This window comes from Heloderma suspectum, chromosome 2 (assembly GCF_057233095.1).
Source record: "Heloderma suspectum isolate Gila_16-S chromosome 2, 16-S_ref, whole genome shotgun sequence".
NCBI lineage: Eukaryota > Metazoa > Chordata > Lepidosauria > Squamata > Helodermatidae > Heloderma > Heloderma suspectum.
This window is the reverse complement of record NC_139459.1, coordinates 112,680,019-112,707,185: the sequence shown is the minus strand read 5'-3', so window position 1 is coordinate 112,707,185 and position 27,167 is coordinate 112,680,019. Positions and strand designations below refer to the sequence as shown.

At 40.9% G+C, this 27,167-nt stretch overlaps 1 protein-coding gene across 1 annotated transcript in view; it reads left to right on the top strand.

Annotated features, from left to right (window-relative positions):
• The window catches only part of BNC2 (basonuclin zinc finger protein 2), a 380,730-nt gene that overhangs the window by 335,226 nt on the left and 18,337 nt on the right, over positions 1 to 27,167 (top strand). The window contains exon 5 of the mRNA XM_084832130.1: positions 17,021 to 18,990. Coding sequence (XP_084688256.1) covers positions 17,021 to 18,990 — 1,970 coding nt within the window. The remainder of the gene's footprint in view (positions 1 to 17,020; positions 18,991 to 27,167) is intronic.

Genomic DNA, 27,167 nt, shown 5'->3' with positions numbered 1-27,167 from the left:
CCCAGTAGTATATTGGACACCTTCCGACCTGAGGGGCTCATCTTCCGGTGTCATCTCTTTTAGCCTTGTGATACGTTCCATGGGGTTTTCTTGGCAAGAATACTGGAGTGGGTTGCCATTTCCTTCTCCAGTGGACCACATTTTGTCAGAACTCTCTGCCATGACCTGTCAGTCTTGGGTGGCCCTGCACGGCATAGCTTATGGCTTCACTGAGTTACGCAAGCCCCTTCGCCACAACAAGGCAGTGATCCATGAAGGGGGAGGTGAGCATTACAACCCTCCAAAACATGAATCTGGTAAGAGCCTGGTAAGTTTCACCAGCCTTTCTTAAGCATTAAATGTTAAGTATCCACCAGATAAGCTAATTCTTTTACAATGTGATTGTGATCTTGTTTACTCAGATATTAAGTACCACTGAGTAGGGATGGTGCAGGCATCTGGTTGGGGCTCGAAGCTCGGCAATTCCTTGCCAGCTTAGCCCCCTGAACACCAGTCCATGAATCCCCTTTCTTGCCCAATTCATTGTGTACCAAGTTAGGTAAGCACACGGCCACCCACTCCCTCACCAAGCCGCCAATAGTGGCTTGGCTTTTGGGGGGTAAATAACCTTTATGCAAATGGTGGGCGTAAAGCAGCAGTTTATGCAACATTACAGGCGTGAATGGGCATGGCGAGCAGGGGTGGCCAGCCAGTGGGGGTCCGATGAGTGGCACGGGGATGAGAAATTGTGAGTTCGCCCTTCCCTACCACTGAGTTTAATGGAACATACATAAGGGTTACAGCCTTAATCCTATTTGTATTTCATTTTGAGTTCAGAATGTCACCACGCAGTATTGACTTACACCCAAAGCTGATTGCAATGGAGTTGCTTAGAAGGAATGACAAAGACGTGTTCATAAATATTCATGACACTTCAAAATTATTAATTCAGATAACTTGTCTTGTAATTTCACTCCTTCACTTCCTATTATAATATTGTCTGTGTGATGCAAAATTGGAACACTGAGCAAAAGTCATTTGTGAATGAAGAAAAATAAAGGGCCAAAGGCTAAAGGGGTGGGCCCCAAAGACCAGCATATTTGAGCTTAAAGGCACAATCCTATGTATGCTCATACACAAAGAGTCCCACAACTCCCAGCATTCCCCAGCCAGCCATGCTGGCTGGGGAATGCTGGGAGTTGTGGGACTTTTTTCTGTCTAAACATGCATAGGATTACACTCTAAAGCTCTTACTTCCATTAACTAAGCCTTATAGGAGGCATTTCAACCTTTTAGATGTGGGGCAAACAGTGCAAAAGCCATCAAAGTGCAAAAGCCAATTGCCAAACAATTGGTGGTCGGAGAAGGGGGTGGGGCCCCCTCAGGAACCCCAGTGGACCAGATTAGGATGCCAGGTGGGCCGGTTTTTGCCCATGGGCCTGAGGTTCAACACCCCTGATATATACCACCCCTGGCCAATCCAGAGGTGTAATGCTGCCTGCCCAATTACAGGGGCTATTGCTCGTTTAAAAATTATAAGTCTAATTTGCTGCCATCAACAGGCAATGCACAATCCACCATCAAAAGAGCCATAGCATTCAATGAAAACAAAATACAAAAGCAAGCAAGAAAATTAAAATTGGATTATGCAATCCAGAGAAGGGGACAGGCAGGTCGCACCTCTGTTCCCTTCTGTGCCTGACCAGGCCTCTGAAGCAGGTCCACCTCCAGTCCCAGGTAGCTCACTGGGATAAGTAGCATCCTCAGACCATGATGTTGCCACCCCCTTGAGGGCCTGATATCACTGGCTTCAGATCAATCTTCAGTGGTTGCAGTAAAATATTGTGCCTCCCATATACGTTTGTTTAGCCATCAGCACAGCAGCAGCCGAACGAAGGTCTGTTAGTATCAATGGCTCCCTCCATCATGATTCATTATTCGTGTAAGTGCTGGTCCTGCAGCAACCCTTTGCAGATAACCAGAGGAAAAAGCTGCAAAAGGGAACTAATGTACTGGGAGGGGGTGGGGAATGTGTGGGTGTGGGTGGTGGTGGCAGCAGTAGACCTGGGAAATTGTTCTTTTCCAGAAGGTATCCACACGAATGCATTAACTTCTTGCTTCAGATGTTCTGAAGTGGAGCCCAGGCACTGAGGACTGAAAATTCCTGCACTGAACCATGATGAGCCCTCATTCAGTCCATTAAAATATGATAGAGATAGCTGCCAGAAATTAATAATAGCATTGCTATTACAACGTCTTTTTATCCCTCTCCTGTTTGTCTCTACTGCTTTTGGAAACTCCTACCGAATCCTATCCTATTAGCCTCTCTGTGCAGAAATTAAATATGATATGTGGGTGTATGGAGACACTTATTTATGTGATTATTTTTTTTAAAACCTAGCATTGCTCTTGCAGTTTTCCCTTAAAAAAAAAATAAGACGTGGTATTTAAGTGATGATAGTCAGTAATTTGTTCATTCTCCTGTCAGTGTAATTTACAAGGCAACGACAGATAAACATAGCTGAACAAGATTCATTTACGGTGACACAATGGCAGATACACAGAGCAGAACCCTGCCTATGAGATAAAGTGGACTGAGTGACTTATGCAGTAATTAGGGGATAATTGTCATTAACCTCACAAACAGTAGTTTACCCATATTGTTTAAAAGGCTCCAGGATGCATAATGACAAGGTAATCTGTCAAAACGCTAGGGGGAAATATTAATAAGATTTGTGCAGGCCTGGATAGAAAATATGCAGAAAGCAGCCACATTAAGCTAATTGGTGGATGAATATACACTTGTAAAAGTGCTTCTAATGGCACGTTTGCTGCTCTCCAAATGACTACTGTTAATGTGGAGAAGTGGGCTTGCCTACAAAGTCAGGACTGCTGGGACAAGAGGGTATTAAGTCATGCAGGCACAGTTGTTACTACCTTGCACGCCACAACATCTTTTTTCCTCACTTTTCTTTTGCATTTCGATGTCTCTAATATGTACAGATATACATCTCAATGCATGATTCATAGAATCTTAATATTTCACAAATCTCTGTTTGTGTGTGTGTGTGTGTGGGGGTGTCATTCTTGTATCCTGTAGCTCATCTTCTGCATCATATGTTCATCCCTAGCATAAGGTTTTCCATTTCCTGGCAAGATGTCTGTGTGTACGTACAAATAATAATAACTTAAAAAGCCTCATTGGCATGTTACAGTGTTGCCAGCAAGCTCCTGAAAGAATGCTAAAGACAGAAATCAATTACTGTCTTCTGCTGCCACCCATGTACCAATGTTAGACTGTAACCACCTTTCACTAATGGAACCAGTATGAGCCAGTGGAGAGAATGTTGGACATGACGGGCAATGCCTGGGTATAAATCCCTGGGTGGTTGTTATTGATCATCCTCCGTTCTCCTTGATGTCTCTGTGTAGCCACACATCTGCAAGTCCATATGTGCATATACAAATGGGGGAAGGGTCTAGAATTTCAGCGGAAGATACAAAGGCTGTTCAAGCAAACACCCCTTGTGCATTTAGCGGGGGAGTGGGGTTTGCAGTCACCAGCCCCACTCCCTGAAAATGACGCACCGGCCACACCCTCTGTGGTCATGTGGATCTTGTTTGGCCCAGGATCTTCCTGCACACGGAGAGCCCTATGTGACTGCCTGTACATGCGCAGTCAGCAGGGTTTGGGGGTGGTTGGCAGGTATGTTGGTGTGGAGGGGACATGTCCAATGAGGCAACCCTGCTGTACACTTCTCATATTCATCAATGTGGGAGGGGGAGTCATCTGAAACATCTCCTCTGCCCAGGTGTTCTTGTTCTAAGCCGTTGGCTGGCCAAGTGCCTTATCTGCTTCTTCCCATGTGGTTATTTTCTGACTTTGTGTAAAGACAGCAGAACATTTTTCATTCTGCGATTATTTTTTGCTGCAGGGTTGGTTGCCAGAAATCCTATTTGTGGTTAGTTAACATTCTTGTTACAGTTGCCCATGTGTTGTCCTTTCTCTCTACTCCCTTTCATCCTTTCCTCTGCACTTCCTTTCTTCTGACTCCATATCTAGAGTGGAATCCCACATCTGCTTTTAATACTATGGCTACCAAACCACCGGATTCTAACCAGAGAGATGGTGGAGCTTATGCTGCTGCAGAGGCTTTGGCTCTAGTGTCCACTGAGCAGTGAATTTCCAAGCTGAAAGCCAAGATAATCTGTAAATGGCTGGGAGGAGGCACAGTCTATGTTCAGCCCTCCAAGAAGGCTCATCGGTTGTGTCCTCCACTTCCAAAAACCACAAGAAGAGATCCCATAAATAAAATCCCACAATCGATCACATAGATGTTTCACCAAGTCCCTCAAGGACTCAAGAAGATAAGGACAATTGCTTTTTTCTTGTCCAATCCCCGAGGCTGCCTAGCGTAATCTCTAACATCTACTATATGTTTTCCTCATTGAATGGGAAGTTGAAGAAACCATTTTCAGTAATGAAGTAGCTTAGCCAGTGGCTTGAACTGCCATGGTGAGGGCTGCATGTAGTGAAGAGATCATCCTAGTGAAGCCACAGAGATAATAGTAATGTTCCAGTCCCTCTGTTAACCCTGTGCATGAGTGCAACTCCCAGTGGATGATGTTTAACCCAGGCTCTATGTCCACATATGCCCAGCTTTGCCATGTTTCTCCAAATGTGTAGTTCATGTGCCAAGCTGTGCTTCTTGCTGTTGGTTCTAGGTACTCAGCCTGGCTTCTACAACCATCCAAATGCCCTAAAGCACCTACATCACTACATCTTCAGCCCTTGGTAGAGAACGGACGGTTGTCCATCAGTCTCAGTTGATGAAGAAGATTCAGATTTCGATTATTTTGGACTGGATGAGTCAGAAATGGTTTGAACCCACCTGCCTAGACAATGTTCTGAAGAACCAAAAGCTACCTACTTTGACCACCTCACTCACTGGGAATGTGTCCATAAGGTCCTCTTGCAGATCTTCCCAACTTGCATATCCTCAGCTTCCATCCTGCTCCAATACATTGCCAATGCTTTAGGTTTTCACGAAGTTAGTAAAGGAGTTGTGGGAAAGTCCAACCTCGGTTCTTGCTCCACCCAAGACAGTGGAAAGAGTCTACAGAGTTTAAGGAGAAATGGTTCTTACTTTGTTTGTATCACATGATTGACTCTTGTTTTGAAGGATTTTTTTAGTTTTGATGAATGGGCCATGGAATAGGTTTTCATAAAACTCAGGACAATCTGGTGGTGTTATTGAGAAAATAGGATGGGCCCTGTCTTAAACTTGCTAACGTGGCCTGTTATGATTTAATGAACAAAATCAATGAGAGTTGCAAAACAACCAAAATCTACCATAATTGAAAAAAAATAAAATGCAGTACACAGTACTGCTAAAAAACGAAGTGACCTCTCTTTATGAATAATGCAGTCTCATCTGGTCCATAATCAAGAGTATTCCATAACAAAGCAAATATTTTATCAAAAGTCCAACAATATGTTTTCAAAATCACAAGAAATATTTAAAAGTAGTCCTCTAGAATTCTTATAGAGTTACATGAGCTACAGAGGTGAATACTATTTTTGTCAAAGCAAATCCTAATTGTTTAAATTAGGATTATTTTGAATCGATTCTCACAGGGAGCTTTGTATGCAACCTTGCTAACTAATTTGATGCTGTTGGCAGGAATTTTCCTTCTGTACTCCAGCTCTATGTATATATGTTGCTGTGTTATTTCTGGAAAGCTGAGATTGAAAAAACAAAACAAGAACAAAAAACACCTGCCTGGCTGTGTATCTGCTCATTGTATACTAATCCAGGATAGCGTAATACGTAAAAAGTATTTTAATTGTCTACATTCATGTAGGTCTTTCTGTAGTCAACTTGTGATGCAAGTTCCATGAGAATCGTGATCCCATAAATGGTCCTTTTGATCTTGTTTTATAAGATTTGCCCAAGTCAAATTGGCCTGCAATTAACACACCTATTGAACCATTGACAACACCAGCAGCCACATGGATCCTCACTAACAGTGATTGCAGTGTGGGGAAAAGTCATTTGAATTCACCTTTAGGCCTTATTCAGATATTACGTCTTCTTCTTTTTTTGGCATTTGGATCACATAGACTTTATTATTTTCACTGGATCCACAACAAAACTAGTCTGGTCTCCTCAGACATGGACCACTGCAAGAAGACCTTAATGTAAATCACTGGAAGATAAATAGATTAGCTACAGAGACCGTGGCCCCAGACAATCTTTGGTTCCTGTACAATCATAGATGAGAGCTGGCAGTGGTGCTGAGGATCAAGTGGAGGCAGAATTATATGAAGCATTGCCACTAAATGGGGGGCCTATATATGCACCCATTGCAATTGTGGCAACCCTTTCCTGAGGCAACAGAGTCTCCGAGCTAGGTCCTCATGTAAGTCTATTCTTCTATATGCAGATGCCATGGTTTTCAACACATTTTACTTCATGAAGGGATATTTCACACAAATTATGTACTCATTTTTGGCATGTTGTTTATTGTTCAGTTGTGCATTGTTCATTTCTTGTGTGGCTACATCTGTGACCACATATTCATCTACCTGGTCCAAGAAATAATGGCAGGACACATTATACTAACAGTTCATGTTACAGAAGTAACTGTTCTAATTTTTGGTGAAGGTGGTTTTCACATAGAGGTCTACTACTGATGCGATTGGGACATTTTCTAAATAATTGGCCTAGTCCTTCAATAGGAATTAAGAGAGCACATCTCCGCATTTCCCAGTTGGTTAGCATGCTGCTAGTTGGCTCCTGATTTGGAGGGAAAATGTACACAGTAAAGTAAAACCTGCCTCTTAAAATTCATGCAGACTTGCACTGCCCAACTTATTCTCTTTGTTGTCATGTATTTTCCAACTTCTCTCTCTGTGCCAGAACTTCATTTAATCAAGAGAGACACGTTCATTTCACTTTGTGCATTTTCACATAATTTGTTGCAAATGCTTCACCTCATTATACCACAGTCCTTCAGGGCCAAGCATTCAGAATGTTGTAAAGAGAGTAATTATTATGGAGATTTAAGGTAGACTGGAGCTTATGGAACAGGAAAGATTTCTATCAGTATGAGAATTACTGGAGACCTCTAGAGAAAATCCATATCCTGAATGTAGTGGTATTAACTGGGGATCTGGTAGACTGTGTCTTTTGAAATCAACACAGGACCAGCGCTTAAACATTTTGTTTGACAGGATCTGTGCTCTTGGAGGTGCTGCTATAAGAATGAGTTTTAAAACCAAAGTTCTAGAGATCTTTGGCCATTAAGTAGACCTTCTATATCTTGTGTTAGACTAGATGTGATACTCTTTTTCACTTAGTTTTCTCATCTACCCCTTGTCTTTTTTTTCAGTTCTGCAGCTCCCACATTTCTTCCTTTCAGTCAGGCTTCAGTATCTGTCCTTCCAATGAGCAGTCAGGGTTGATTTCCTTTAGGATTGACTGATTTGACCTCCTTGCAGTCCAGGGGACTCGTCAGAGTCTTCTCCAGCACCACAGTTCGAAAGCATCAATTCTTCGGCACTCAGCCTTCCTTATAGTCCAGCTCTCACAGCCATACATTACTACTGGGAAAACCATAGCTTTGATTAGACGGACCTTTGTCGGCAAGGTGATGTCTCTGCTTCTTACTATGCTGTCTAGGTTTGCCATAGCTTTCCTCCCAAGGAGCAAGCGTCTTTTAATTTCATGGCTACAGTCACCATCTGTGGTGATCTTGGAGCCCAAGAAAGTAAAATCTGTCACTGCTTCCATTTCTTCCCCTTCTATATGCCAGGAAGTGATGGGGCCAGATGCCATGATCTTCGTTTTTTTTAATGTTGAGTTTCAAACCAGCTTTTGCACTCTCCTCTTTCACCCTCAACAAGAGGCTCTTGAGATCCTCTTCGCTTTCTGCCATTAGCGTGGTATTGTCTGCGGAGGTTATTGATAATTCTCCCGGCAATCTTAATTCCGACCTCTGATTCATCCAACCCAGCGTTTCTCATGATGTACTCTGCATATAAGTTAAATAAGCAGGGTGACAATATGCAGCCTTGTCGTACCCCTTTCCCAGTTTTGAACCACTCGGTTGTTCCATGTCTGGTTCTTACTGTTGCTTCTTGACCCTCGTACAGGTTTCTCAGGAGACAGGTAAGGTGGTCTGGTACTCCCATCACTTTAAGAATTTGCCAGAGTTTGTTGTGATCCACACAATCAAAGGCTTTAGCGTAGTCAATGAAGCAGAAATAGACGTTTTTCTGGAATTCTCTTGCTTTCTCCATGATCCAGTGAATCTTGGCGATTTCATTTCTAGTTCTCTGCCTCTTTGAAACCCAGCTTGTATTTCCGGTAGTTCTCGGTTCGCATACTGCTGAAGCCTAGCTTGTAGGATTTTGAGCATCACCTTGCTGGCATGTGAAATGAGTGCAATTGTGCGGTAGTTTGAACACTCTTTGGCGTTGCCCTTCTTTGGAATTGGAATGTAAACTGACCTTTTCCAGTCTTGTGGCCACTGTTGAGTGTTCCAAATGTGTTGGCATATTGAATGCAGCACTTTAACAGCATCATCTTTTAGGATTTTAAATAGCTCAGCTGGAAGACTGTCATCTCTGCTAGCTTTGTTGTTACTAATGCTTCCCCACTTGACTCCACTCTCGAGGATGTCTGGCTCAAGTTCAGTGACCACACTATCATGGCTGTCAGGGACATTCAGATCTTTCCTGTATAGTTCTTCTGTGTATTCTTGCCACCTCTTCTTAATCTCATCTGCTTCTGTTAGGTCCCTGCCTTCTTTGTCCTTTATCATGCCCGTCTTTGCAGAAAATGTTCCCTTGAGATCTCCGATTTTCTTGAAGAGATCTCTAGTCTTTCCCATTCTGTTGTTTTCCTCCATTTCTTTGCATTGTTCATTTAAGAAGGCCTTCTTGTCTCTCCTTACTATTCTCTGGAATGCTGCATTCAGTTGGATCGATCTTCCCCTTTCTCCCTTGCTTTTCACTTCCCTTCTTTCCTCAGCTACTTGTAAAGCCTCCTCAGACAGCCACTTTGTTTTCTTGCATTTCTTTTTCTTTGGGATGGATTGAGTTGCTGCCTCCTGAACAATGTTACGGACCTCCATCCATAGTTCCTCAGGCACTCTGTCTATCAGGTCTAATCCCTGAAATCTATTCCTCACCTCCACTGTATATTTGTCAGGGATATGATTTAGGTCATACCTGAATGGTTTAGTGGTTTTCCCTACGTTCTTCAATTTCAGCCGAAATTTTGCAACAAGCAGCTCATGATCTGAGCCACAGTCAGCTCCAGGTCTTGTTTTTACTGACTGTATGGAGCTTCTCCATCTTTGGCTGCAAAGGACATAATCAATCTGATTTCGATATTGACCATCTGGTGATGTCCATGTGTACAGTCACCTCTTGTGCTGTTGGAAAAGAGTGTTTGCTATGATCAGCGTGTTCTCTTGGCAAAACTCTATTAGCCTTTGTCCTGCTTCATTTTGTATACCAAGGCCATGCTTGCCTGTTATCCCGGTGATTTCTTGACTTCCTCCTTTAGCATTCCAATCCCCTATGATGAAGAGGACATCTTTTTTTGGTGTTAGTTCTAGAAGTTCTTGTAGGTCTTCATAGAACTGATCAACCTCAGCTTCTTCGGTATCGGTGGTTGGGGCATAGACTTGATTTACTGTGATGTTGAATGGTTTGCCTTGGATTCGTACTGAGATCATTCTATCGTTTTTAAGATTGTACCCCAGTACAGCTTTTCCCACCCTTTTATTGACTATGAGTGCTACTCCATTTCTTCTAAGGGATTCTTGCCCACAGTAGTAGATATGATGGTCACCTGAATTAAATTCGCTCATGCCTGTCCATTTTAGTTCGCTGATTCCCAAGATGTTGATGTTCAGTCTTGCCATCACATGTTTGACTACCTCCAGCTTACCTTGATTCATTGATCTTACATTCCAGGTTCCTAGACAATATTGTTCTTTACAACATCGGATTTTCTTTTCACCACCAGACACATCCACAGCTGAGTGTCCTTTCGGCTTTGGCCCAGCCGCTTCACTCTTTCTGGCGCTACTTGGAAATACCCTCTGCTCTTCCCCAGTAGTATATTGGACACCTTCCAACCTGAGGGGCTCATCTTCCGGCGTCATCTCTTTTAGCCTTGTGATACGTTTCATGGGGTTTTCTTGGCAAGAATACTGGAGTGAGTTGCCATTTCCTTCTCCAGTGGACCACATTTTGTCAGAACTCTCTGCCATGACCTGTCCGTCTTGGGTGGCCCTGCACGGCATAGCTTATGGCTTCACTGAGTTACACATGCCCCTTCGCCACAACAAGGCAGTGATCCATGAAGAGGCATCACTACATTACTATAACCTGATTGCTAGATACCATGTAGTTACATACAAACTCAGTTAATGAAATAAATGCTTTTGAAATAAGTTAAAGTACTTCTCAGAAACTATGACAAAGTGATAGAAAATTTTCCCTAAGTGCTTCCCAGAATTATAATTTTTTAAAGGAGGATTTTTTTTTTGTTTTAACCTTTTTATTAATTGTAGCTTCTGTATAATTATCATTCCTTGAATGCATGACATGGATGCATACATTTAGCTTCAGTTAGCTATGCCAAGAAGTAAATTAGAGAGATAATAGCAGACCTGCAAATACAGATAGATATATACTAATTAGCAGTTGGCTAATGTATTGTAGATTGTAGAATATCTTTATGAAGAAGAAAAACAACCTCAAATCAAAGATTATTTTTGAACAAAAGTTCATGGTAGAAAATGTTCCTAGGAAATGTGCTTGTCTCATAAACAAGGTGTAAAAGCTTTCGTGTTGTATCAAAAACTTTATTTATGAAGCAGAACCCCTCAGGAAATCATCTCTCTCTCTCTCTTTCTCCTCCCTGTCCACAGGACAACCCCTCCCTGAATTAAACTGCTGAAAATTACACTGAATCTTGGGGTGAGAGGTTACCTTTTCTAACCCTATTTGAATCATCTGTGATGATCATCCTGAACTCATCACACATTCTTAGATGACCCACATGTTAGGACAAGATGTATCCTAACATGTCCTGGCATATCTCATCCTAACCTATAGGTCAGCAAAAATCAGAAAATGATTAACTTGGACACTATTTCACTGACCCAATAATAAATACACTATGTGTGTATATCTAGAAATATTTATTTGTACAGTTATATAGAGAAAGAAATATGTGTGCTTGTTTAGACTGAAGGAAAGAATAATGTAAGGTTATAAGTCTTGTACTGTTAGAGGTTAATCATATATGGCCTGAAGATTTTCCTTTTACTGAAATCAGAAGGGAGCAACCAGTATGTACAAATCAGTCTTAGTCTGCATTCATAGACACACTTACCTGGGACTGAGTGCTATTGAAGTCAGTGGGGATTACTTCTGAGTAAGTATGTATGGGGTTACGTTGTTGGAAGGCTAGAGAAGCAGAAGCAACCTTTTACACTGCAGAGATATGGGATGCTGTTCTTGAGGACTTTCTTACCATGGACACTCCCTGACTTTCTTGTCTGCACGGTCACAAGAGAATTGTCTTATTCAGTAATGGGTTGATGGAAATAGTATGAATTGCAACCTTTTGTAATTAAAAATGTAAATGTTGATAACATTTAATGGCATTGGGAAAAGATCATGAGAGAAACAAGAAATCGGTTACATGTCAGAAATGATGTGAACCTCAAGCCAAGTATTACAATACACCAAGGAATCTAAAGCTAGTTTATAGCCTACTCCAAAGGGATGTTTGTCTTTGTTTCTTAGAACTTTTAATATTAAAATATTCCTATTCCTCCTTATCTACTTCTGAATTATAGCACATAGCTAGTTTTTATTCAGCTAGTGTTATATGAACATTGAGCTTTGATTATAATGCAGCAAATTGAAGTATTGTATCAAATGCATCTTTTCTGGCTCAGTTTTCTGTAAAGTAATAGTAGCAAAAAGAGATAACTAGTGAACAACAACTACCAACAAAAGCCACTGCCTCATTTAAATATCTCAAAATAAAGGTCACCGTCACTTTCCATTGATGGCTGATGTTCTAAATGTTGTAAACTGATAATTTGTTTTTAAAATATATTCTATGCTTGATTTGGATAAATCTTAAAGAACAGACAACATGGACCACATCTTTTTTTTAAAAAAAAGATCCAACTGGTAGGTATTCAATGAAGGTTTACTTGCACATGTATGCTCAATTAACTTTTATAATGTATGATTCCTTTGAAACAGGTGCAGACTTTTAGCAAGTTATGGAGAATTGTACAGATGTAGACCTGTAAGAAGTAGAATAAACTCTGAATAAGTTGCCAGGCTGAACATAAACCATGTTCTGGACATGCGCAGTATATAAAGAGAGCCAGGGCCCAGCCATGACTAAGGCTCCAATTCTAGGCACACGAGGAGTAGAGCCTATTGAACCCAGTGAGACATAGTTCTGAAACGATGCGTAGGATCAGGTTGCAGATCCTTGGCAGATTTCAGAGTCCTTGTAGAGTGTAGATGGACAATGCCTGTGCATTATCAGACCAAAAGGTTTATGCTATCTCAGCCAGTCCTGCAGTTGAAAAAACAAGAAACAAACAAAAAATACTTTCTAAGAAACCATAATGAGCCAAGGATACTTTCAATATCAGTCTTGCCATACCACGAGAGTGGGTGGGTAGTTCAACACTGTGCCAAAGGCCAAACCAATAAGGCCAGATAGTTCCAGTCATTCTCCAAGAACTGATTAAGGACTGATGGTATTACATTCCATGGACTAAGATCCAGGAGGTGTTTCCATGACAATGGAAGGAAAAGTGAATGGAGGAGTACCAGATTTTTTTTTAAGGAATCAGCTTTGTTGCACTTTGGTCCATGTAGGGATCCATGAGCGGGTGCTCTGCACTAGTAAAAATCGCTTCACAGAACGTACTTGCGGGTGGGGGTGGGGGTTGGAGTGAATGTCATCTGACTGGCAGGGGCTGCTCAACCAGTAAGAGAGGCTCCCCCCCCCTTTCATCCCTTTCTCCTTTCCCCTGAAGTTCCAGATGCACCTGCATTTTAGGAACAAGCCTCATTGACCACAATGTGAGTCACTTCTGAGTAGACACACATATGCTTGTGCCAGGAAAGAGTGGGGGGAGGACTCAGGGATGGGAAACCAGCCCCTTTCTAACCCGATGCTGTGCAGGATCTCTGTAAGAAGGTGTGAAGTAGTTACTCCTTAAGGCAATAAACCAAACAATGGAGAATAGCCTCAAGATCACGTTTTACAGCATTTAGGGAACTTGTGCTTTAAACTGTGCCATTTCAATTGAGGGTGATCGCTGTAAATTCTGATGTAGGCATTCAGGGGACAAGCCTCATTGAGCACAATGGGAGTTACTTCTGAGTAGACATGAATTAGTTTGTGCAGGGATGGGAAACACCCCTTGACCAGGGTCACGGTGAAAGACACACCCCTGAGCAGGGCTAGCATACCCAAGGTCAATGAAGGGGTTGGGGCACACAGCAGATATACCAGGGAGAACCCAACTTAAGGAAAAGAACTGGACATTAAGCAGTCTTGGGAAATCCGTTTTTTCCCTGATAAGCTCCGGGGTGGCTGCTGGATGGCCACAACGTCATATATCCCTAACGACCTCCAAACACAGCCAGCTTGGAGTAAATCACTCATGGAAACACCCTCCCAGTAATATCTCAGTGGAGTATCAGTCTCGATGACACTCCATTATATCCATCTTCTGACAATGTCCAAGGTTACACATGGAGAATGGGAAACAGGGTCATGCTAGTTGGCCCCACACATCAACCTCACACATTCACCATAATGTGCAAATAGGCTCTGCGCACATACAACTGCACACATCAGAGTTCCCAGTTGTTTGTACAGGCCCTATGTACATAGAGCCTGTTCTCACCTTACACTGAATGCATGGTGGAGTCAGTGACGTAGAGGGCATGTGGGAGACAGGGAACAATGCTAGCTAGCATGATCCCACTTCCATCTTCATGGATTTGCTCACACCATGAGAAGAGGGCTTATGTGTTAATGGTTCAGGCTGCATCCAGTCCCTTCTCAATGCTATTTTATGTACATGCCAGGGCTAGCTTCAGAATTTCAGCAAGAGGCAATAATCTAACCAGCAAGGGGTACCAGGGGGTAGAGCTGCAAACTCAAAGCAAGTCCAGGGGTCCTCTGCCAGATTACTTGTGGAAGCAAGCCCAGCTCCATGCCAAATTGTTTTTGCAAAACGCCATCTTCCAACAGCTTTGCTATTCTCCACAGCTGCGCTGTCCTTGTTATGCAGTACTAGTTAAGAATAAATGGAAAGTCAAGACACTGGGCAGGATCCAACGCTGCCCATCTGCTAGTGGAGCTGGCTGCCAATTCTGGCCCGGGTGCAGCCAGCCCCACCACATCTGGTCCACATGTGGCTCCTATTGCTTGTGGAACGGTGATTTAGCAGTTCTGGAGGCAAGCCCCCAAATGAGCGAAAACACTCATTTTTGGAAGGGGGCAGGTCGGCAGAGCTCCCCTTCCAGAAATGAGAGTTTCTGCTAGTTTGGGGGCTTGCCTCTGGAACGGCTAAATCGCCATTCCACTAGTGGTAGGGGCCAGCCGCATGCGGGCCAGAATTGGTGGCCACCTCCGCCAGCGGATGGGCAGCATTGGACCCTGCCCTACGTGATATTTTCTCTGAAAGTTTTATCCACCTTCCATGGACCTCAGTGCTCCGCCTACCAGCTTTGAGATCCCAACACCAGCTCCTCTCTTTGCCAACGTCAAGCCAGCCATGCACATGCAGTTCACACATCATGCTTGAACATGCTAAGGAAAATTCTGACACAAGCTGTGTACAAGCCCTAGTTCATCAATATGTAAGCATCTGATCAGATCCTAAATTGATGTGCCATATTGACCATCTTAACTGAATGTGTTAAGATGTTCATTTCATACAGGTCTGAGAGCTGATTCCAGCAAAATGTATTTCCTCCACAGGGAGTACCTCTGGGGTATTGAAAAAAACCATGAAAAAATGTTACATAGGAATACAAATGTGGATTTCACATTCCAACCTAATATTCTTCACATGTATTCCTTCAGGAAAGGTTAGGCCATGGGGAGAGGAGACATTTGGTCAGAATCAACCCTGAAATAAGCAAACACTTCCTTTTGATTTCAGTTACTGAGAAATACATTATTTCAGTGAGCTCATCTCTGTCTAAATTTCCTTAGTATTGCAAGGCCAAATAGGTCATGTCCAGATAGGATTTTAGAACTTCTTCGTGCTATGAAATGAGTATGGTTTTAAAATTATACTGAACTTAAGAACATAATTAGATTAAGGACGTAAGAAGAGTCTTGCTGGATTAGATCCACAGTCCATCTAGTCCTGCATTCTGTTTCAGGAGGTTGCCAGCGTGACACCTCTGTGAAGCTTGGAAGTAGGCATGAAGCTTTACTGCCCCTGAGCATGGTGATTCCATTGGTAGATCTACCTTCTATGAATGGGTCTATGCTAGTGGCAATCACCCCACTCTGTGGTAGTGCAATAAAGACGTTAATTCTCCTTTGTAACAAGAAGAAATTAAAAGCAATTTTCCTATTTATGGTTTCAACATCATTCTTCCTTTCCTAATACTTTAGTTGCTTGTCCTGTATGTTTGGTAGAGAATAAGAGTCTGTGGATCTTCCTGTGCTTGTTCTTAAGCTCTACTTAGAGAAGGGGGAAAAGAAATAAAAAGCCTGAGCTAGAGAGTTGTCTCTGCAGGAGTCACTAAGCCATTCACTGCTTAATGCTCAGGGAAAGGTTTGCTGGTGAATTACAAAGGTGGCAACATGGCTGCCATTAACCTAACTAGAAAAGTTGCCAGTGAAATGATGTATTTATTATCTAAACATTCTGATGCTTTTTTTATCCAAACATGCTGCAGTGGATAGCCTGACATTACAGTGCAGAATTTTTAAGTCCTACCTCGAGGCAAATCTCATACTTACTAGCAAAAATGAAAGTGTGAAATGCTTTTTAATGTATATTTAACAACAGAGAATCTAGTGATTACTAACGTGTATTCTCCCTGGACTTTTGCCTTGCTATCAGAAGGCAGTGTTAAGAGACAGCATTTTTACACATTTATGTTATCTGCAACTATCAAATGTTTACTTGTTAAAATGTTTGCAACTGTCATTTACTTATTTTTTTAAATGGCAGAAAGCCATCATATTTTAAGTCTAACCAAATTCAGATTACAGGTTAACAGTCAATTGCCTGTAGTGTAGCAGTTCCATGTATCAAAACAGTAGGATTTAACGAGTCTTTTGATTTGAGTTGGTGTACAATTATATTTGAAATATTGCTCTGGAAGGAAAAAAAAGTAAAATAAAACTCTTCTTAACATTTTATGTTGCCTTTTTAATCCTGCCTTGGTTGATTCTAGGTCCTAACAATACAGTTTATTTTATTTTCCAAAAAAACCTTCACTGTTTGATTTAGTTATATATTATCTAAAAAGTACGTAATATTAAAGGTCTTTATTTAATCATCTCCTATAGTGGCAGTATTTAATAAGGACTAAGGTGCAGCCTTCTGCATTTGCAGTGTGGTGCACAGCAAGAGTTCATCTCTCATTCTAATGAATGTTAAACAGTCACACAGTACATAGGTCTTGGTTGTTAAAATGGCATTATTGAAGGTATTTTAGATCACAAAGCCCCACTGGTCTACATTTTTGTTTGCTTTGACATTATTAAACCACTCTATTTCTTTAACTATGACTCTGATTACTACATTTGCATGGCAGCAAAGTTTGCTTTGTGGATCGACTTCTATCAGCACAGAGTTTGCATGTAGTATTCTGAGCTTAGCGTTTGATGAGCAGTCAGCACAGCGTTTTCAATCGAAGTCAATAATTATGCAGAATCAATAAGGTTTTCTTCTTTTGTGTTTGTCTTTGTTGTTTCTTTGATATGGCCTCTAGGATGCTGCAGGCAAAGTGCTGGACCGCTGGGCCATCATGTCTAGGGAAGAAGAGATTATTACCCTTCAGCAGTTTCTAAGGTTCGGGGAAACCAAATCCATTGTGGAGCTGATGGCAATTCAAGAAAAAGAAGGGCAGGCAGTGGCTGTACCATCTTCAAAGGCAGATTCAGATATAAGGACTTTTATTGAAAGCAATAATCGAACCAGGAGCCCAAGTCTCCTTGCTCACCTGGAGAACAGCAACCCTTCCAGCATTCATCATTTTGAAAACATCCCCAACAGCCTAGCATTCCTGCTTCCATTTCAGTACATAAATCCAGTCTCTGCCCCTCTGTTGGGCCTGCCTCCGAATGGTCTCCTGCTGGAACAGCCAGCACTGAGATTGCGTGAACCAAGCCTTTCAACACAGAACGACTATAATGAAAGCAGCGAGTCTGAAGTCTCCCCGGCACCTTTCAAGAATGAGCAGACATCCAGCAGGAACGCCTTGACCAGCATCACAAATGTCGAGCCCAAAACTGAGCCAGCTTCTGTGTCCCCAGTTCAGACATCTACCCCCATCAGTGATTTATCCAAACCTGAACATACAAAAAGTTCCTTCAGAATCCACAGAATGAGGAGAATGGGATCAGCATCACGGAAAGGGAGAGTCTTTTGTAATGCATGTGGCAAAACCTTTTATGACAAAGGGACCCTCAAAATCCACTACAATGCAGTCCATCTCAAGATCAAACATAGGTGTACTATTGAAGGCTGTAACATGGTCTTCAGCTCACTCAGAAGTCGTAACCGTCACAGCGCTAACCCCAATCCCCGACTTCATATGCCCATGCTAAGGAACAATCGAGACAAGGATCTGATCCGTGCTACGTCAGGTGCTGCTACCCCTGTTATAGCAAGTACAAAGTCCAGTCTAACGTTAACAAGTCCCGGACGGCCTCCAATGGGTTTTACCACTCCCCCATTAGATCCTGTGCTACAAAATCCTCTACCTAGCCAACTCGTGTTCCCAGCTTTAAAGACTGTACAGCCTGTTCCTCCTTTTTACAGAAGTTTACTTACGCCTGGTGAAATGGTGAGTCCTCCAACCTCATTACCCACTAGTCCTTTAATGCCAGCAACTGGTACAGTCGAGCAGCCTCCTCTTCCTCCTTCAGAATCAACACTACCTGCAGCGATGATGCCTTCCCAGGAGGCAAATGCTGACCTTGCCCCTAAGAAAAAACCAAGGAAGTCAAGCATGCCTGTGAAAATAGAGAAGGAAGTTATTGACACCGCTGATGAGTTTGATGATGAAGATGAGGAAGTTAACGATAGCAGAAGTGTGGCTAATGATGTTGGTCATGACAATCATTGCCTTTCTCAGGAAGAGATGAGCCCTGGGTTGTCTGTGAAAGACTTCTCAAAAAATGGAAGGCACCGGTGCATTTCGAGGACAGAGCTAAGAAGAGCAGATAGTATGACATCGGAAGACCAAGAGCATGAAAGAGACTATGAAAATGAGTCAGAATCCTCAGAGCCAAAACTCTGTGAGGAATCCATGGAAGGGGATGAACACATGATGCATGAAAGAAATAACAAATCAATGATGAACCATGACAGGCTGGATGAAAACCACAGTGATGCTTCCCACCATGCCGAAGTTAAGGTTAAGGAAGAATTTACAGACCCTACGTATGAGATGTTCTACATGAGCCAATATGGACTTTACAATGGAGGCAGTGCCAGCATGGCTGCACTCCATGAAAGCTTCACTTCAACTTTCAACTATAACAGCCCCCAGAAATTCTCCCCAGAGGGCGATTTGTGCTCAAGTCCAGATCCCAAGATCTGCTACGTGTGCAAGAAGAGTTTCAAGAGTTCCTACAGTGTGAAGCTTCACTATAGAAATGTTCATTTAAAAGAGATGCATGTCTGCACAGTGGCTGGCTGCAACGCTGCCTTCCCCTCACGGAGAAGCAGAGACAGGTCAGTAAATACCATATTTATTAACTGATTTTCTTAACTTTTGTTTTATCTCAGCAAGCCAAGCATAGGTTCTGCATAGAACAGGCACAAGTTAACACAGAGTGATGGAATCCATATTTCCATGATATGAGAAGTCTTTTATTAGTTTCATTTTCCATTGTTTCTGAATATCCAGAGTAGTATAGAAACATTGTTCCATGGCCTGATATATGATAATGGATGTCCTGGGAATAGAGTTGGAAATAGATTTTATTAGTACATCCAAGTGTTTTCTGTATGCTTACTGATCACCTACTGTATCCAAATTTGCTGTTTGTCCCATATGTACTGCTATGGACATAGAATTCCCGCTTCTGCAAATGTATGATTATCTATAATTTAAGATATCTCATACAGGCCATTCATATACATAAGTCCTATTGACTGGGTTCAGACAACACAATAACCCACAATCAATAGCAGAGTATGGGTTGTTGTTGAATTGTGGGTTGTTGCTGAAACATGGGTAATTGTGTTGCCTGAACCCAGGCGCGATAGCAAACCATGGTTTATCAACCACAAACAACTCACAGATCACAGCCCAACAACAAACCATGGGTTCTTTTTGTGGTTAACAAACCATTATTTGTTAGGGCAGCTGGGTTTAGATACCATGATAACCCACATTTCAACAACAACCCATGGTTCACTGACAACCACACTCAACTCATACTCAACTCTTGAGCATGGGTTATTATATTGTCTGAACCCACCCATTGTGTCATCTAAAGTATAAATGTAGGGTATATAAACCTTTCCAAATAGGCTGTCACTTCTGTTACATTCAGTTTCTTCTTTAGTTACTTAGCTTACAAGTTAAGAAAAGCTCCTATTTCAATTTATGGACAATTAGATGGGGGGGGCACCCTTCTTTCAGATGGATGCAAAAACAGATGGCAATTGCTGATATTTTGCACCATTTCATGTGGGGATCTGTTAAGCGCTCTATTAATGCTCAACATGCGTGATAATATTGATGATGGACACTGTTGGAGACCCGGGCAAGTCCCATTGAAATGAATACAGGAAGCAATGCTTAGTGGATAGTTCCTTTATACATGTAGCTGTGTTTTGTTCTTTGCATGTGGTAAATCCCCATTCATCCAGATGAGCACTGTGCACACAGATAAAGGGGAGCTAAGACATATTTTTAAAATTAATAAGGGTCTTTACTTACGTTGGACATTTAGATGATATCACACTGCACTTATGCTATATCAGTTTTGAAATAGTTTAGTTTAAACAGAAGCAGCTGGTCCTAAACATTTTAGTTGCTTTTCTAAAAAAACTGCCAGACTTCCTTTTTTATTCCAAAAAATAACACTAAAAATGGTAAGGTAAATGGGATTTTCCAAAGTGAGTCAATGGCAGGCTAACACATTTATTCCATATTTATGGATTTAAAACACACACTCATCAGCATAGCATTTTCCAAAATCACTTAAAGAGATTAACAAGATTGTGCCCATGTTATGACGATAGCTACCTTGTTTAAACGCTACCATTTCTGCTTAATCCCATGACTCCCACATACTCAAATTCAAAAGAAGGAACTGCACCATAGTCAGTTCCTATATTGTGCTTAGTTAAACTGAGCCCCAATGGACCTCATGGAGTCTGTTCTTAGTTGGCAGATCTTTTAAGCAGAAATTAGCAAATAAATCAAAATGGAGAACCAAATATTTGAGTCTGATCCACCTCAAACTAATTAAACTGAAATACTTAGGACTTTTTCACACATGATGTGTTTTGGTATGCAGCAAAGATTTTGATAGTATACACTTAAACACATATAGACCTGGTTTGCACATAACAACAACCCACAGTTTTTTGAAACAGCAAGTTACTGTGAATGAAGTGGAACAAATGAGTGAATGTGTGCTAGTTCTCACCACCCAATCACTGCTGCAGCTGGGCAGAGCTAAACAATGCAGGGATACCCCATGGGTCCCTCCCACAACAGCCCCGTTACCCAGTTCACATATCATGGACAACAACCCAGAGCTTGTTGTGACATGCAAACTGGATTATACTGTGAACATGACAGAGATGTTTGAAACCATGAGTAATATACTGGCACACTTGTCAGGGAGATGCGATCATTGTGGCACTCTGTTGAGTAAATCACATTCTGGCTGTGATTTGGAACAAGCCTTGGGCTTGCATGCTCTTCCTTCTTTCTCCTCCTTCGTGCAGTAGAGTAAACAAAATGAAAGCTTGCATTTTCACTTTAGAATAAACCACAGTTCCCCATGTTACATATGAATGTCGAGAACCATGGTTTGTGCTAACAAAAGTTATTTAACAAACTGGGTTACCAAACTGTGACTTGATCCTGGTTTGACTTAACTAAATTTGGTTACAACCCACTGTTCCCTAACTCTGTATGGAGGAGGAGAAAGAGCAGGGGATGAGAGAACACGAGTCCAATGCTCACTGCAGCTCATTCCCAATCACTTACACTATTGTTTATGTGATCATTTGTACTAGGTCTCTGTGGAAAACTAGGTTTATTTCTATTTAATGTGTGGAATGGCTGGTAGCACAATGCTAAGCACGACCAGGATCCCAGGAGCTGTGCAACTGATTCCATTAGGAGGCTTTACCTTTGTTTTTCTCAAACAGGAAATCCCCGTGAGGATATTACACATTAAACTGTTTATTTAAAATCCAGGGGAGTTTCCAGTGCAGTTTGTGATGTGCTATGGGAATAAGACAGTAGAAGAAGAAAAGTCAAACATTCACTATGCTAATTCAAACTCCTTGTATAAGTCAAACCCACTCTTTGGATCCTGATCTATATTTACTTGGAAGTAAGCTCCAGTGAGACACTGCCATCTTGGTTTCATTGAAGTCAGTAGGATTAACTTGATTTAAATACTACTTTGGCTTATCTGGTTTGCAAATCTGTTTAAGCAATGTAAACCTGCTGTCCAGTTATCTGCCTTCTGAAATTCTTTTAAGCTCAGTTTGGCACTGTGCTCATGGAAAGGTTAATGTGGGCAAGTTGCATTCAACACTGGGCTGTAAGTGAAATTCTGTGCAGATGGAAGACACCTTTTTTCCCCTTAATATCAGGTGAGGGGATGGCAAAGGGTGTATTTGTTTAAATGTATTATCAAAAAGAAAAACTTTACTAGGTAGACTTTTTAATCTGCAGATTTTAGAAAAATTATTTGGATAATATATTTAATTGGGCAGCAGTATTTGATGAACATAACAGAATATCATAATGAAATTCATATACTGACCATAATGAATGTATAAAAAGTTATTGCCCAAAGATATAAAACAACAAACATGAATCTTCTCTAGCAGCGTGCTTTATCTAGGTTGTTGCTAACAAATAAAAGCAACAAATTTGAGCCTTAAATATAATTGATATCTAGGTATTATTCTAGATTGAATGTGGTATATGAGTTTCTTTGTTTTTCTCAGCCACAGCACAAAGTACACAGGGAGTTTGTTTCCTTAATTCTTTCTTTTATAAATGGTATGCTGGAGTCCCAAAAGTGCAGCAATCTGCGAACTTCATAAATGCAAGGAATTCATATGATGCATTGGAAACTCTGCATGATGGTTTAGGTTTTTAATGTGCACCCTAAGAATGATAAGCTTCACATGATGCCCCAGATTTCTGTTGTGTGCACAATTTGACCATAGAATCTGTAAAAAGCCAGCTGGTTTTGCAAAAGTACTGGTCACTTTTGCAGACATTTAAGTAGGAAGTTACAGGAGCAGCTTTTTTGTACTTAGTATTACAATATTTGGTGCAAGCCATGATTGCGAGGTCAACTATCTCAGAAGAATGACTGTGAGGAAGGAAGGAAGGAAGGAAGGAAGGAAGGAAGGGAATTAGGAAGTCGTCTTGCAGCTGCTTACAATCTCATAAGTTCTGGAAGTCCTCACATGCTCATGTATAAATATATTTGAGAGTGAGGCAAAATTTTGTTAGTCCTTTATATTGACATTGTGCCAGTCATTATCTCTGGGTAGAAGAGTAGGCACTTGAGGTAAAATCGTAGTCCAATAAGGTTTTTTGTAATTTAAGGTTTTCTTGCTGACCTTTCTAGAGATCGTTTCTTAAATGAAAACTCACAAAGAAAGTCCATTACATGTCTAGTCCTTCAGGTAGCAAAGAAGACCTTGAAGATGTAAACCAGTGTGTAGTGCCTTATTGACTCCACTGCCAAATAAGTGGAGTAATAACACTGAGAAGAGAACTTATTTCAGTCACCTTAATGGGCTGTTAACTTTAGAACCCAATTATAGCCATTTCAGCACTAATTGCTGTACCAGAAATGTGAAACACATAATCTAATGCGCACATGAAGAATGTCACATTTTAACATTATATTTAAGACATTGTTTGATTGAGCATCTCTGTGGAAATAATAGTGAGCATTCTTTTAACTACTTGAGTAAATTCAGAGGTTTATGAAGTGCAATTTAACTAGTCTGTTTCAGCAGTTATCACTATTGCAAGAGGAAACATAGGAGTCTTTCCAAGGAATATGTTTATTCCTGTAGAGGCTTTAGAAAGCATTCTTAAAATTCAGTATTTTAATCATACAAAAGGGGCTTAATTCTTATACATTGATAAATATTTCACTTGAAATATTTTGTTTCTTACAGTAACATCTGGTTCATTGAAAATTGCACATTCAATTTTCCACCAACCAAGATATGGGGACTATCATATGCAGCATCCTTTAATCTCTCCCTTGCCAATTCTTGTGGAATTGTGCCCAGTCAGCAATGACAAAAGGCAACAGCTCAAGACCATAGAACAACCCTAAGAAAATGAAAGGAGAAACCTGGAAGGATAACCTTTCTGGACTATTAGAAGAGTGGTTAATGAAGGGTCATAGGGAGAAAATAGCTGAAATTGAAAAGAGATACAGTTAGGTGAGAGAGAGAAGCAGCCTTCCTATCCTTTGCCTTTTGGCCTCAGGCACTCAAAATGGCTGCCCTCCTCTTTGTGATAACTGTCTTATATGCCAGTCATTCTTGTGTACTCACTCACCATGTTGATCAGATGATTTTCTCCATGCCACCAAAAACTGATTACGTTTTGGATCAGAATTCTGCCCTCTGACAAGATCTTGGTACTGTTAGTTAATTTAAAGAAGTCCTGCACAACTGGCAACTAACCAAGCTGAACATAGCGCATTGGTGATGAACTATGATTTACAAGATGCACAATAAGCCTCCTTTCGAACTGCCTGCTTGAGGCTGCAACTGCAATGGGATTTCAAGTGAAGGAGCGCAATACAAAAAAGTGAAGGGCTACGCTTGGTTTGCTGGGACACACGTATCAGCAAGCTTTAAACTGTAAGAAAAAAACCTGTTCCTTTCCTTTTTTATCAGTCTAAGACATGCTAATAAGTTAATATCCATTTTCTATTGCTATCAGCAATTGGCAATGTAAAACTTCCTTGTTACTTTGGACTAGGTTAGGGCTCTATGTACAGGCAGATAAGTTATTTCACTTTTTCATTTCCTAAATTTATGTTAAATAGATGCATTTCAAACATAACTGTTAACTACCCCAAGTTACAAAGAAAGGAACTCTATGCTTTGCCTTCCTCTGAGTAAAGGATGCTAATTGTTAAAGTTTGTCTTTAAATTTTTGCAGAACGAAAAGCATGTGTGTTTGTCTGTAAGGTGGGAAAGGTGATTCAGCCCCATGAATAAATTTAAAAACAAAATAATATTTGCTTAGGGTGACTTATAAATAAATATGAGGCAACTATTGGTGCCAAGTGTGATTCTGCCATTAGGTTGCTAGTTAAATGAGTCCAGATTTAAGCTTGTAAACTCCTTGATTTATATGGAAAAAGACATCTGTATTTGGTTTATTAAAACCTGCTGATGTTTCCAGAACTAAATTTGTGTGCAGATAGGCCTCTGGGTAGTTATATCAGGAAAGCGGAAGCATATACTACTTGCTCATCTAGTTACCTGACTTCCAGCCCTGTACAGGTGTGCTTGAATAAATTAACATCAAATACCTCCGATGAGCCACTGCATACATTATCAACAAAGGTGAAGATGTGAAAACATGCTACCTGCCTCCTGTTATCACCTCTTCAACACAACAGCAACCATCCCCCCTCCTTTTCCAATCATCCCGCTATGTTTTGAAACTTACAAAGCTAACTTTTTGAGACTGCTTTTCCAAGAAATGTTCGCGATTGTTGGGAACCCATAACTACAAGAAAGAAGGCACTTCATGATAATTTGTGGGGCCTTTAAGTATATATATAAGCTGCTCTGGGCTTAAAACTCTATAGGAGAAAACATTGCATTTGAGGACTTTAGCTCTTCAGGGTAATATTTAAATCAAACAGTTTAAAATTGTTAGTTTTCGTTTTAAAAAATTATTGTGCTCTAAACACACTTCCAGTGGCGCTCTAATTAGTAGCCATGACACTGGTGAGCAAGCAGTACTCTGCAGGCCTAGGGACCAGATACTTGCCTTAGCAAATCAACTGTACAATCAGACAGTGTCTTCTTTTTCTTTAGTAATGTCTTTCTTCTACCATCAGCTAATTTTCTGTCTATCTTCATGACAAATTTCAGAAGTAGTTTCAACCTCTAATGTTTTTATTTTGTCCTGCTAGGCTGTTATTTTTTAAAATGGTATATAAGGGCGCAGTCCTATGTTTGTTTAGACAGAAAAAGGTCCTACAACTCTGGGCATTCCTCAGCCAGCCATGCTAGCTGGGAAATCCTGCGAGTTGTAGGACTTTTTCTGTCTAAACATGCATAGGATTGTGTCCTAAAAGTCTCTTGGGATCCCAGTTGCCTAACTTCCTGGCAAAAATGAGGTACTGTCATTTTAAACTCTCAACAAGACCAGAACTTTTCAGTGACTGACAAAAGATAAATGCTGGCCTTCATCCAATGCCCTTGGCAAACACCTCTCCCTATTGGATAAAGGTGTATTTAGTGAACATGGTCACCTTAGATGCTTCCAAGTTGTCATCCTTGGAAACTCTCTTGATCACATAGCAGCCTGTTTTCAAACTATTTTGAGTAACATTCTTTTTTTAACCACACTATGAACTACATTTTAAAGTGTCATGTAAAATAGAGAACACTATAACTTTAAAGGCACCTGGTAGCTTTCCTGAAAGTGGGGGAAAACAGTGCTCTTATATTGGCTAAAATCAATTGTTCTTCACAAAGGTATGCAAAGAAATAATGAAGTTGATGGAAAAGCTGATTGTTCAGTATTTGTTCTCAGTGTTAGAACAGTATCTAAATTCACAACTAGATGCGATTAACTGTAACCAGGCAATTTTAAAACAATGCAACCCTGTCAAATAAATTGATATTGCAGGAAAGTTAAACTAAACCATGGAGTTAATTGCTTTTCTCAGAGAGTTGCAGGTGCCTTTCTTGAGACATAATGAAGACCATACATGCTTGTGCAGAAAAAGAAAGAAATCCGAATTTTAAAAAGAGAGGGTTTTTTGCCGTGTCTAAATATATGCTATCCCATAAAGATTAGGACAGTCAGCAGAGATAAGGGAAAGATTAAAAGCACTTGTTAAACAAAGCCACGCATGAAGGAAATCTTTAGCAGGATTCATGTGTTTCACACTCATTATTACAGATGAGGATTACTTGTATGACTGAACCATATGGCTATTATGTGGGGTTTCCAGAAGCAGATTTTAAGAAGTGTTTTCCTCTTGAACTTGAGTTCCACAACTGCATCAGTCCTAAGTCTTTTTTCCAGAAAATTAGCAGTTAAGGCCAGCTATGTCAGCTATTAAAAACTCAATATTTACCTGGCAGTTTACCATTTAGTGAAGTGTGCCATAACAGTTATTACCCTATTAGAGAGAGATTATTGGATAGAGCTGTAGTATCTCCAAAGCTAGTCTGTGGTAATAGTAATGGGATGATGAGGATAGCGATCTGTATGTTGAGTCTTTGATGGTGAGACTGTTCACAGGATTTGAAACCAACTCTGTTTCTGTTTTCTAGGAACAGAAACCTCTAAATAGATATTCTTAGCTCCCAGTATATCTTTTTTTAAGAAATACTTGTCCTGAGCAAAAACAAAAAGGGGGATAAATTAGAAACTCATTTCACATTTATCTTTGGTCTTTAAACAACTCAGC